This window comes from Chelonoidis abingdonii, chromosome 20 (genome assembly GCF_003597395.2).
Source record: "Chelonoidis abingdonii isolate Lonesome George chromosome 20, CheloAbing_2.0, whole genome shotgun sequence".
In the NCBI taxonomy this organism is placed as follows: domain Eukaryota; kingdom Metazoa; phylum Chordata; order Testudines; family Testudinidae; genus Chelonoidis; species Chelonoidis abingdonii.
This window is the reverse complement of record NC_133788.1, coordinates 5,691,372-5,703,054: the sequence shown is the minus strand read 5'-3', so window position 1 is coordinate 5,703,054 and position 11,683 is coordinate 5,691,372. Positions and strand designations below refer to the sequence as shown.

General features: G+C 51.5%; 1 protein-coding gene across 3 annotated transcripts in view; it reads right to left on the bottom strand.

Annotated features, from left to right (window-relative positions):
- The window catches only part of LOC116823462 (ras GTPase-activating protein 4-like), a 49,997-nt gene that overhangs the window by 12,488 nt on the left and 25,826 nt on the right, over window positions 1-11,683 (bottom strand). Inside the window, exons 6-10 of one of the 3 annotated variants that reach the window (XM_032778017.2) lie at window positions 7,848-7,929; window positions 4,916-5,047; window positions 3,725-3,816; window positions 3,138-3,255; window positions 1,855-2,011 (exon numbers count right to left, since the gene is read on the bottom strand). In XM_032778017.2, coding sequence (XP_032633908.1) covers window positions 1,855-2,011; window positions 3,138-3,255; window positions 3,725-3,816; window positions 4,916-5,047; window positions 7,848-7,929 — 581 coding nt within the window. The remainder of the gene's footprint in view (window positions 1-1,854; window positions 2,012-3,137; window positions 3,256-3,724; window positions 3,817-4,915; window positions 5,048-7,847; window positions 7,930-11,683) is intronic. The other 2 variants (XM_032778018.2, XM_032778019.2) reach the window with 2 other exon arrangements.

Genomic DNA, 11,683 nt, shown 5'->3' with positions numbered 1-11,683 from the left:
CCCCCCCCCCCCCCCCCCCAATTATTTTATCATCATTCCTGTTGTAGTTTCTAAGCATTCCCATCATGGCAGGGTCTCCTGGCACTTCCAGCCCAGCCGTGCCGGCCTAATGGGAACGGAGGCGACTCTCAGCAGTTCTGACACCTAGTTCCCACTAACGTTCAGCCTCAAGCACGGAGCTGAACCAACCCTCCAGGCCTTTGGCCATCGGCCCCACTCGGATACTTGGGCCCACGTCTCCCAACGCAATGTTACTCCACACGTGGTACTGAAGCCCTCGTGACTGCTTCCTTTGGAGTAGCTCCATCCTGGCCAGCAGACGTTAGCCCTGGTCACTAGGAGAAGAGAGCTCTTCCTGAAGCCTGGCTCCAGCTCAGAACACCCCCAAAGTGGGGGGGTTAGCCAGTTCCAGGGGGAGGGGGGTTGGCCTGTTTGAGAATTCAGTGCCATTAGCAGACTCCAGAGCCATCCAGTCCCTTGTCTGTGACCTCTCTGCATCATCAGCTGTTTGGAGGTTGACACAAAACTCACATAGGCTGGGGCAGCTGACCCTGATTCATCCCAAACCTACAGGGACATTGGGGGTTTGTCCCAAACACAGTGACGTTTGATTCATGCTTTCAGACTTGGGGGATGGTGGGGAGAGAAGGGGTGGGAAAGGCAAAGACAGCTGATGAAAAACTCTGAGCACCACCCCCTGCTTCTGAGAGGAAGGACCGTGGGGTGGTTAGAGCAGCAGCCCAAGGTATGGCTTCCTGCATTACCTGGGGCAAGTCACTCAGTCCCTATGTGCCCCAGGTCCCCCTTGGTACAAGAGGGATCGTAGTCTTGCCCCACCGCCCAGAGCTGTTGTGAGGATGAATTCATTAAGGATGGGGAGGTGCGGAGATCCTCCAGTGACAGCGGCCATAGACGCCCCTTGGACAGATTCTCCTTTCTCGCCAGCGCAGTTAAACTCATTCAGAGCTGGGGCTTCAGCAGCCACTTGCATCAAACAACAACTTTACCTTCCTTATGAACAAGGTCCCATTTTCTTACTTGCTAGTCGATGGCGCTCTTTGTATGCACAACTAACCTACGCAGAGCCGGTAAACAAACTGGCCTAGAGAGACCCTTGTAACAGCAGTGGCACTGCACCAGATTCACATCAGAGAATGAGAGGAGAACCGGGCTCACAGCTGCAGGACACGCACCTTGCTTTGGGGGAAGCTCGTCTATCCCGCATACACGCGGCAGGCTGCCGCTTACCTAGAATCACTTGCGGTGTTTAATGGAATCCCCAGGTGTGCAAGGGGACAGATAAGTGACAGGAGAAACATGGTTTGTGAATTCCTGCTAGTTTTACATCCCTGTAACTACACCTACCTCGCCCCTTTCATCAGTAGATCTCAAAGCACTTTCCAAAGAAGGTCAATAGCATTATCCCACTTTACGGGGGTGGGGGGGGAAACTGAGGCACAGAGAGGCAGTGACTTGTCCAAGGCCAGCTAGCAGAGCCAGGAATAGAACCCAGGTCTGCTGAATCCCAGTCCAGTGCTCTACACACTAGGGTCCCAGACCATTTGACTCTAGCCAGGCAGGGCCGGCTTTATGCTGATTTGCCCAATTTCCCAGAATTAGGCCCCGCACAAGCGCCTAAGAGGCCCCTGTGCTGGCACCTTTTTAATTTTTACTCACTCAGCGGCGCTCCGTGCGGGGGTGGTCTTTGGTGGCGGGTCCTTGAGTGCCACCGAAGACCTGGAGCGCTGCCGGGTGAGTACGAATCAGGCCTCATACTTGCTAAAGCCGGTCCCGTAGCCGGGTCACTTGCTGCTAGTGTAATAACAGGCTCCTCCCCATATCCTCGTGCCTCACCCGTTTTATCCAGCTCCAGCTTGAAGAGGAGATCCAGGAACTCTTTGGCCAAGCCTTGGCCTAGGAAGAGCTTGACGAGGTTGATGGCCACTTCCTGCCTGCACTCTGCCGTCGTGGTTTCGTCAATCAAGGTGATTAAACGAAGCTTCCCATCCTGCTGGGAAGAGAAGCAGGGGCCGCAGTGAGTGGACGAGGCAGCCAGGATAAGGCCTTCCCCCTCGGCAGCGCACACTGGGTTCTGGGGAGTTTTCTTGGCTGCTGGCAGCTCCGGAGGCTGAAGTTTTGTCTACAGAGTGGGTACAGCCTGGGCATTGGCAGAGCTGGGGTAACCAACCCCACTTGGCCTGACAGCAGCGGTAAAAGCCCAAGCCTCTGCCACATGAGCTACAGGAGTAAGTCCCTCAGCTGCCAGCTGTAGTAGACCGCTGTCCTCTTATGCGGGCCAGCCACTGGACCGAGACAAAGACCACACTCGCTTCGTGTGGCATATACTTGCTTCCCCCATGCGGCCGCACCAGAACGCCCTACAGACTGTAGGCTGCTTGGGGTGGGGGCCATCTCTGTTGTGCGTTTGTACAGCACGTATCACAACGGGGTCCTGGGCCGGGACCACGGCTCCTAGGTGCTATCGCAATGCAAACAGATTGTTAATCAACCCAGCGAGACTATGTCTGGGACGTCCGTCACGGCATGAGAGGAACTGGTATGGCCCTGAACAGATGTCGAATGGTAAGTGGCTGATGGCCTGAAATGAGCTGATCAGCAGCAGGGAATGATATTTTGGTCACTACTGACCCCGAAGTGAAAGGCTCCGTAGCTCATTGCCAGGCCCAGGAGCCACCTGCGGCCTGCAGGGACTGAGGGATGGCTGACCGAGAGCTCTTCCGGTGACAGATTAGTTGAGTTCCGAAGGGCGTTTAACTGGTTTAATTCTTTTGATAGCTTAATGTACCTAGCACACGGGCTCCTACAAAATTTGCCCATGTACATGTGTGAGTGTGCGCAGTAACCACTGGAACAGCTTCCCGAGGGATGTGCTGGATTCTCCCTCACTTGGGATAGTTACATCCTGGCTGGACAGCTCTCTAAACTCAACGCTCTAGTTTACCCTCTGGTTATGGGGCTTCATGCGGTAATCGCTGGGTCCAGTCTCTGAAGAACAGACCAGATGATCAGAGTGGCCTTAGAAATCTGTGACTCTGAATTCCTGTTTTGAACGGGGGTGATGCCAGGAAATATTAGCCACGTGCCCAGCGTGGGATGGTGTGGTGCAGCCAGCTCACCTTGGGCCCTGCTTTTACTTCTTGGCACAGCAACTGGACCAGAGGCTGGTAGTAACTGCCGGGCAGCACCGTCTCATCTCGAAGCCTCACCTGCAGCTGCAGGGAGCCCAGGTTGCCTCTGAAATGGACAGAGCACAGAACCAAAGAGTGGAGAGAAGCCAAAAGCTGGGAATGGGCGACAGGGGAGGGATCACTTGCTGATTACCGGTTCTGTTCATTCCCTCTGGGGCACCTGGCATCGGCCACTGTCAGAAGACAGGACACTGGGCTGGATGGACCTTTGGTCTGACCCAGGCTGGCCACTCGTGTTCCTATGAGATACCACGTGTGCCAGGACCCATGAGGACACCCACCCGATCGTGGTGCGCAGAAACACCATGGACGAGCGTCCCTTCAGAAGGGCTGGCACAGAAATACAGATGCAGCGGGGAAAGCGCTCCCCACTGCGTCGCCTGCCCTGCTGAAAGCAAGCCCCAGGAACGGTGGGGTCAGCACTGCCTAGGAGGGAGAGTGCCCCCTGCTGAATCCCCTGGCGTTTTCTCTGCATTTTATGGCACGAAAATGTAAGTGGATAATGACAGACTTACTCATCCACTCTGGGCTTGGATTTATCTGGCCTCAGCCTGAACCATCCTTCCTCTTGCTGAACGGTTTGTGATCCCTGGATATTAAACACCACCTAGGAAGGAACGCAGGAGGAGAAAGCTGGCAAGGAAAACTGACCAGGTTACCACAGGGCACTTTGGCTATCGAATCACTTCTGGAATAGTTCTGACGAGTGTCACCGGCTACTTCTCTCGCCGTTAGCTTGTTCTCATGGCCAATTGTACATATTACACCACCACCTAGGAGGCAGTAACCAAGATCGGGGCCCCCCCATGGCGCTAGGCGCTGTCCGTGCACGTAACAAGAGACAGTCTGTCCGCCCCTCTGCCCCAAGGCACTTACAGTGTAACAGACAAGAAAAAAAAAACAGGGTGGGAGAAAGGATTTCACAGATGGGGAAATGGAGACCCAGAAAGATCGGGTGACTTGCCCGAAGTCCCACGTGAAGGCTGTGGCAAAGGTGGGAACTGACACCCGGTGCAGTCCCTTAATCCTGCACGCCCCCTTCCTCCGCTAGGCCATCCTCAGGATGCCGACGGCTAGCCTAGAGATGGCCCAGACCCAGACGCTTCTATCTGAAGCCCCAGCCTGCCCCAGAACTTCACTGGTTTGGATAAAATAATAATGAAAACACTTCCGCTCTCTACCTGACTTCACCGAGGGACTGGCAGCACTTTACAAAGGACGGGAGAATTATTTCATCCTAACTTAGGTGTTTCTACAGAAGCATCTAATTCTCGCTCTGAGATTTCACAGTGATGGGAAGTACCTGAGCCCCTCCCCATCTGTAACGCGTTTATCCTGCGTGGCAGGGCAGTGCTGCCATCCCCTGGTACAGATGAGGCACAGAGAGGCTACAGGACTTGCTCAAGGTCACACGGGAAAGCTGTGGCAGAGCTGGGAATTGACTCGGTCTCCTGAGTCTCAGACTAGTGCCTTGACCACTGGGACGTCCTGCCTCCATTTCAAAGATGGGGGAAACTGAGGCACAGGGCAGCAACATGGCTTACCAAGGCTACAGAGGGAGTCAGCGGTAGTGCTGGAACCAGACCTCGAGGTTTCTGACTCAGCCCCCGATCTGATCCATGAAGGTTATTAAATATTAATCCTAATGACTGTATAAGAACCTGGCCAATGGAGGTGGCTCTGATCAGCTGGTGGTTGCCCCTCACCTTCCCCAGGAAGTCGTTCCTGCTGACGAGATCCCAGTCCCACACCTCAATGCAGAGCTTCTCTGTGGCCGACTTGTCCAGGTCAAACTCAAAGGTCTCGTTCCAGCGGGGGTAGCAGGATTTCTTGACCACCTTTGGGCAAGGCAAAGCAGTACAGCTTTAAATCACCCTCCAGAGCGGGATCCGTAATCCTCCACTAAGCAGTTCAGGAAAGGGAACAGCGTCTCACCGAGCCACCAAGCAGATTAAAGGGAAAAAGAATGGGGTTTTTAAAAAGAGAGCGTTCTTCCCTGTGTCACTAACAGCCCTTAGATTATCAACGTGGGAAGAATTTAAAAGCCTAGTGCCCGATTCTTGACCCGATTCACTGCAGCTCTGCACCTTGCATGGTCGTCTGCATCAGTGCAAAGCACCTCAGGCTCATTTTGCACAGGGTGAGTGATCACACAAGGCACAGGGCGGGGAGTACCAGGCCGTGGATTTGCAGAGATGGCCACAATCGCCAGCGCTAGATCTACAACACCTCAGAGCAGAGGAGAGGGGAGAGCCCAGGGGGTTGGAGCAGCCTGTTCCAAAAAGAGGTGGGGGTGTGCAAAATTCAAATACAGATGTCTAATAAGTCTGGGCTTTTGGGGCCTGTCTCCATCGATCTGTCCCCTGGCTGTTCTTAGTTCCCCTTTTTGCCCTTTGGACACCAGAATTACGATCAATTTCACCTCTGTCTTTTCTCTTCCTAATCAGTTTCACTGCTGAGGCCCAGATTCCTAGTGACACTAAAGGCCTTGTCAATGGTTCTGACAATCTAAAGGGGCACTGAAGTGCATATAAATTTACATTTGAGACCACCAGAAGGCCTCTTTTCCCTGCTAGAGAGTGGTATAGTGGAGCCTTAGCATCACTGAGAATTCAGGCCTTTGATCCTCATGCACTACAGCAGTTTTAGATCTCAAACACAAATGTTAACCCCCGCTCTCCTCAGCCCCCCTTCTTGCCCTAACACAGTGTTACCAACCCTTGTGATTTCATAGTATCAGAGGGGTAGCTGTGTTAGTCTGGATCTGTAAAAGCAGCAAAGAGTCCTGTGGCACATTATAGACTAACAGACGTTTTGGAGCATGAGCTTTCGTGGGTGAATACCCACTTTGTCAGATGCATGTAGTGGAAATTTCCAGGGGCAGGTATATATATGCAGGCAAGCTAGAGATAATGAGGTTAGTTCAATCAGGGAGGATGAGGCCCTGTTCTAGCAGTCGAGGTGTGAAAACCAAGGGAGGAGAAACTGGTTTTGTAGTTGAAATTTCCACTACATGCATCTGACGAAGTGGGTAGTCACCCACGAAAGCTCATGCTCCAAAACGTCTGTTAGTCTATAAGGTGCCACAGGACTCTTTGCTGCTTTTGTGATTTCATAGTGAGTCTTGCCATAGGACACGGTTCACTGAAAGCCCCAGTTCCTGGAGTCATGCGATTATGGGGGGGGGGGGGGGGGGAATCGCAACTTTCATTTTATAAGTTTCTAGCTCTCAAGGGCGAAAACGTGACCCAAAGGTTCAAGACGCCAACGACAAATAAAAAGAATTCAATTTTTTTTTTTTTTTTTTTTTTTTTTTTTTTTTTTTTTTTTTTAAAGACAACCTCATGATTTTTGAGAGGACGTTTGTAGTTGTCAGTACTGATGTCTTTCTTCGTTTGTAACTGTGCAATCATTTCGATTCCTATTAGCTCTGGGAAAACTCTCTTAAAAAAAATCACCCTAACTATACAAAAGGGAACTAAACTACCTATGTTTCCATCCCCAGGGTCAGCAGCTCTCTCAGTCTGCTGACTTCTTCCCACAGGAAAAGAGTTAGCCGCTCTAGATCGTTCCTATGCATGGTTTGCCATCCAGGAACACAGGACTTGCAGAGACCTCCGGGGTCATTGAGTCTAGTATGCTGCTATTGCGGGCAAGAATCCCATTCCTAAATTTATCAAGCTCCACCTTAAAACCAGGTAGGTTTCTTGCCCCTACTACTCCTGTTGCGTTCCAGAGCCTCGCTCCTCTCATGGTTAGGAACCTTCTAATTTCCAGCCTCCGTTTTTTCAGGGTTAGTTTAATTGCTATTGGTTCTTGTGCCAAGATTGTCATTAGGCTTCAGCTGCTCTTCCCCCTCCCTAGCATTTACCCTCCTGCCGTATGTCGAGAGAGCAATCGGCTCCCTTCCCCAGATGCACGTAAATACTTCCCCGTGACCGGACAGTACCAGTCAGCTTGTCCCTGCTCTGCTAGGCAGGAGGGGCGGACCTGGACTGAGAGTCTATGCCCACATCTGGAGCTAATTTACACTCCTGTATTAGTCACTGCAAAGAGGCCTAGGGCGGATACAGATAGCACCAAGCTGCGAGGCTGGCAGCGACAGGAGTCAAACAGGGCACTAGAAATGGGGCCACACAAACATTTTGATTGGGGTGCCAAGCCCACCTCCCAAAGCCTGGGGTCGCTCAGACCACAGGAGTCTGGGTCAGGCCCATCCCGAGAGGAAATCCTGAGGCAGTTCATCTTCTATCTGAACTAACGTCACCGACATGGCTCACAGCGCTCCACCTGAGCTGCTTTCCTCCTGGAGTCCTGAACACGAGGGCCAAATTCCAGCCTGACGTATACCTCCCCTGAGCCATCCCGTTAGTGCCAACAGAACATCTGCAGAAAACGAGGGTCCTAGCACTCTGGTCCCAGTGATGCTCACATGTAACTCACTGATCCATCCAAGAGTTACCTCCTTCCCGATGCTGCGTCCGTGAAGGGAACATGACCCATGCTGCTGATTCCATCCCTGGTTCCCCCCTTGGGGAAGGGAAAGGCAGAAGGGAGTTTCTAGCATGGGCTGCATTCCTCCCTTCCACCTTGCCCCCACAATGGAATCAAACACCCCGACCTGCTCTCTCGACTCACCGAGCTCTCCTGGGTCTTGCTGTTGTAGCGAACTCTGACGAAGGGATCAGAAGCACCGTTCCGGTCTTTCCGAGCCAAATCTCTGCCGAGAGAGGAGGAAGCAGAAGGGCCTTGGCACAAAAGAGCCTCTGACTCGAGCTGGCAACATTTTTCAACTGACAGACGTCAGTGCAAAATACAGATTAAGGTCAACCGAAACATTTCGCCACTTGGTGTCGGCCCAGAACCAAACTCATTTCAGACAGGGTTCGCTGGGACGTTTTCAAAGTGACTTTTTATTTAGAAATGTTCTTCAGTTTTATTGAAACCAATGTAAAAAAACATTTTTTAAAAAGCTCAAAATCTAAACGAAATGTTTCGTTTTTGTTGGAAATTAAAAAAAATTGTTGTGGGTCAACCAGAAAAAACAAAACAAAAACAAAAACAAAACAAACAAGTTTGGGGTTTTTTTGGAACTGCCACTGAACTAAATAATAAAAATATATCAGTTCTTTGCACTCCTCTGGGTCTGTTTTAGGGGAGCCTGCAAGATCCTCACTCTACCTACCAAAAGCACATGGGCCAGTTCATGGTGCGCACCATAAATGAATCTGCTACTTAACCAAAGCAGCTTTCAAATGCGCAGTCCGTCCTCCATTACTCCTGGCTGTTGCTTGTGTACAGGGACAGAGGAAGGAAGCAGAACAAGCTGCGTGTCCATAACTGGTGTGAATGTTGATGGGAAGGTAGGGGAGTCATGGATGGAGAGAGGGATCTGCCATGTGCCCCAGTAAGGGCTAGGATATAAGGGCAATAACTTGATTCCCCATGGGGGAAACCAGCTGCTTCCACAGAGCTCCTGTACATGTCACACTGGTCTGTGGCGTGAGCAGGAAATGCTGTCCCAGTATCCCTTGGTGGGGTAGGGCCATTGACAGGGGCAGGTTTGGCAGCACTGGGTGATCCAGACTGGCCACCGAAAGCTGCCAGGGGCGTGGTATCCCATCTGTTTCTTGGTAAGCAAGGGCTAAGTGCAGCTCAGTGTCCCCCGCTCTTTGTATGAGCGCTTGGGGGAAAGCCAACAACAGTGGTGCTTGGGGGAAGACGGGAGAGAACTCCTTTGGGAAGGTCAGGCTGGGTTCCCCCGGGCATGGGAATTGCTAGACTGGTCCAATAGCTCATCTCTGGAAGTGGTCAGTATCAGCAACTTCAGAGGAGTCATCTTTCTAAGACCCATCAGTCAGAGGCTAGCTGGAAGAATGAGAGTTTACATTCCTTCCCACCTTTGCCTTTTCTTCTTTTTCCATCAAACAGACGGGCCTGATCTACCTTCTCTCTAGCATTCATTATTTCAGTGCGTCGCCTCTCTCAGGTAAGCCGTCCTCTCTTTCACTCTCCTTTTTCAGACCTCTAATCATTCCTGTCTCCTCTGAGCCCTCTCTACTCCTGCTCTGTCCTTTTCAATATAGCGTGACTGGGGTGGATATATTATTTCAGATAAGGACACACTACCAATTTATATATTATCATCATGCTATTTTCAGGAATGTGCTTAACTCCACGCCCGAGGCAGCGTTCTCACTCTTTTGTTCCTTACGGTAACTGATCTCTGGCTAGAGACGCCCTCCCTAGAGGCAAACCCTTTGCTGACTGCGTCTGTGCTTTGTCTCTGTGGACTCAGCCTAGCTGCTTACACTGATGTGTTAGAAGGCAGCATGAAATTGATCAGATTCCAGCAGAATTGTCTGATGAAAAATTTCTACTAATATGCCTTCTGGCCTTATAACCTATAGAGACACATGCCTACCCCAAAAGTGCCCTCATCTCCCCCACCCCACACACACCCCAGTCATTTCTTACCAAGTTAAAATGCAAGCACCACTCCAACTAAGGCTCTCTGTAGCAAGACAAGTTATTGCCACATGTGGCATCCCCCACATCTTTTCAGAGCCATTCAATCAAACCCTTCTTTGAAAACACAGCCAACCCGGTTTTTTACCCTCTCTCTGCGGCACTTTTTAGCAAGACAATTCCCGCCTGCTTTAAACTAGCCCAAGAGATTATTTCCACTGACGTAGGTTTTCCATGGCAAAGTTCACGTTGCAGGGTGCTGACAAATTGGGAATAAAATGCTTAGGGCCTTCCATAGGCCAAGAGCAACAGTGTATTTTTAGTCTGGATGGCTTAAAATAAAAGGAACAACGGGCCAAGAAAGAACAAAAGCGAAGTCTCAATGGCAGAGCATACCGTGTGTGTGTGTGTGTGGCCACCATGACACCCCCTTCATATTCATTTCATTACAGCCGAGTCCGCTCTGCCTCCCACACTCCAAGTTGTTCCCTGAGATCTAAACACGTCCATGGTTGCGTCAAAGCACTTCTGATCACCTACATGAGCCTTTGTTAACAAGGCAGAGCTCAGCCGATCCCACCGTTCAGAATTTAAATGGCAGAGATCCCTGTGTGATGTTGCATTTAACCGGGGTTGACGTGTGCAGGGCTCCAGGGCATTTTATGAAGGATTATTATTCACCTTAGAGAACTGGTAGGTGCAAAGAGACTAGTGGGGAAGATGCATTTCCATGCAGTCTCTCTGACTCATACGGGCTGGATCCTCAGCTAGCGCAAGTCACACTCGGCAGAGCTCCCCAGAAGGAGCGGAGTGACGCCAGGGACAGAAGCTAAAAATAGCCAGACACCCAAACCAGAATCCTCCTCTTTAATTAGGGAATTAAAGAGACTAACGTTTCAAGTGCCCCCTTTCCAGAATCCACAGGGCGGGTCGGAGCCATGCAATAGGTGCCATCTGCATGCAGGGTGAGTCACCGACTGCTAGCCGGGAAAAGCCACCCTCTGCTGCTGGGCTTACGTGTGCAAAGCGTCAAAGCCACACGCAGGGCCGGCCAGCGAGGCGCTTCCCAGAGCGAGTCACGAAAGGGGTGCGTTTGTTTCATGGGGAGTCACAGAATTCGCACTCGGCACTTCCCCCAGCAGCAGGGAGATGGGGAGGTGCAGGGGGGTTAGCTGACACGGAAAATAATAAAGCCCAATAAAGCAATCACAGGGCAACCAACAGACTCTTTGATGATGCAGTTCAGTGATTGGAGAGGCCAACAGAGCAACGACAGGGGCTGCCTTCTCTCCTCCTGCCCCACCAAAGAGGGACCAGACCCACACCCAGGGGCTGCAGTCGATATCAGGGCCTCTAGTTGCTACCACGGTAAGAATATTAATTCCTTATTGTTCGTTAATAGAGAAATAATACCCACCACTACGGAACACTGCTGAGTACCTGGGTAGGTGCACTCCAGGAATTTGCACTTGGTGATGGAGTATATGAATCCCTGCATACCGAACCGATACCCCAGGCGCACCGTGCCACCGGGGTTATGTGTCACAGAGGATATGCTGCCTCTCAGATGAAAGGGGCCCTGAGCACTCGTGCTTATTAGGAGCCCCTGGGAAGAGAAACCCCAGAATCCTGACTCGATTCCTCCCTAAATTCCCCCTGCAATGTCACTTGGACAACAGCAGCCTGCAAAGGATCCCTGCTCACAGGCAGTCTGGCTCAGAGCAGGACAGAAGACAGCTAGTATTAGAGATAATCACTCCATGCAGCCAGACGGACACCAGAAGGAAATTATGTCCGAATCTCTCCCGTAGGCGCCCTGCTGTACCTTCCCCATGGAGCCCTTGGAACAAGCCTCCTAGCCATTAGACTGACTGCGATTAGAGACTGGCTGGTCATCGCTCTCATGCAGGGTACTCCCCACAGAGCCAGTGGAAAGGTCAAGAGAGTGAGAGAGGGAGGGGGAATCGTGCGGAGCTGTGAGTCACAAGGAAGGGAACTCCACGCAG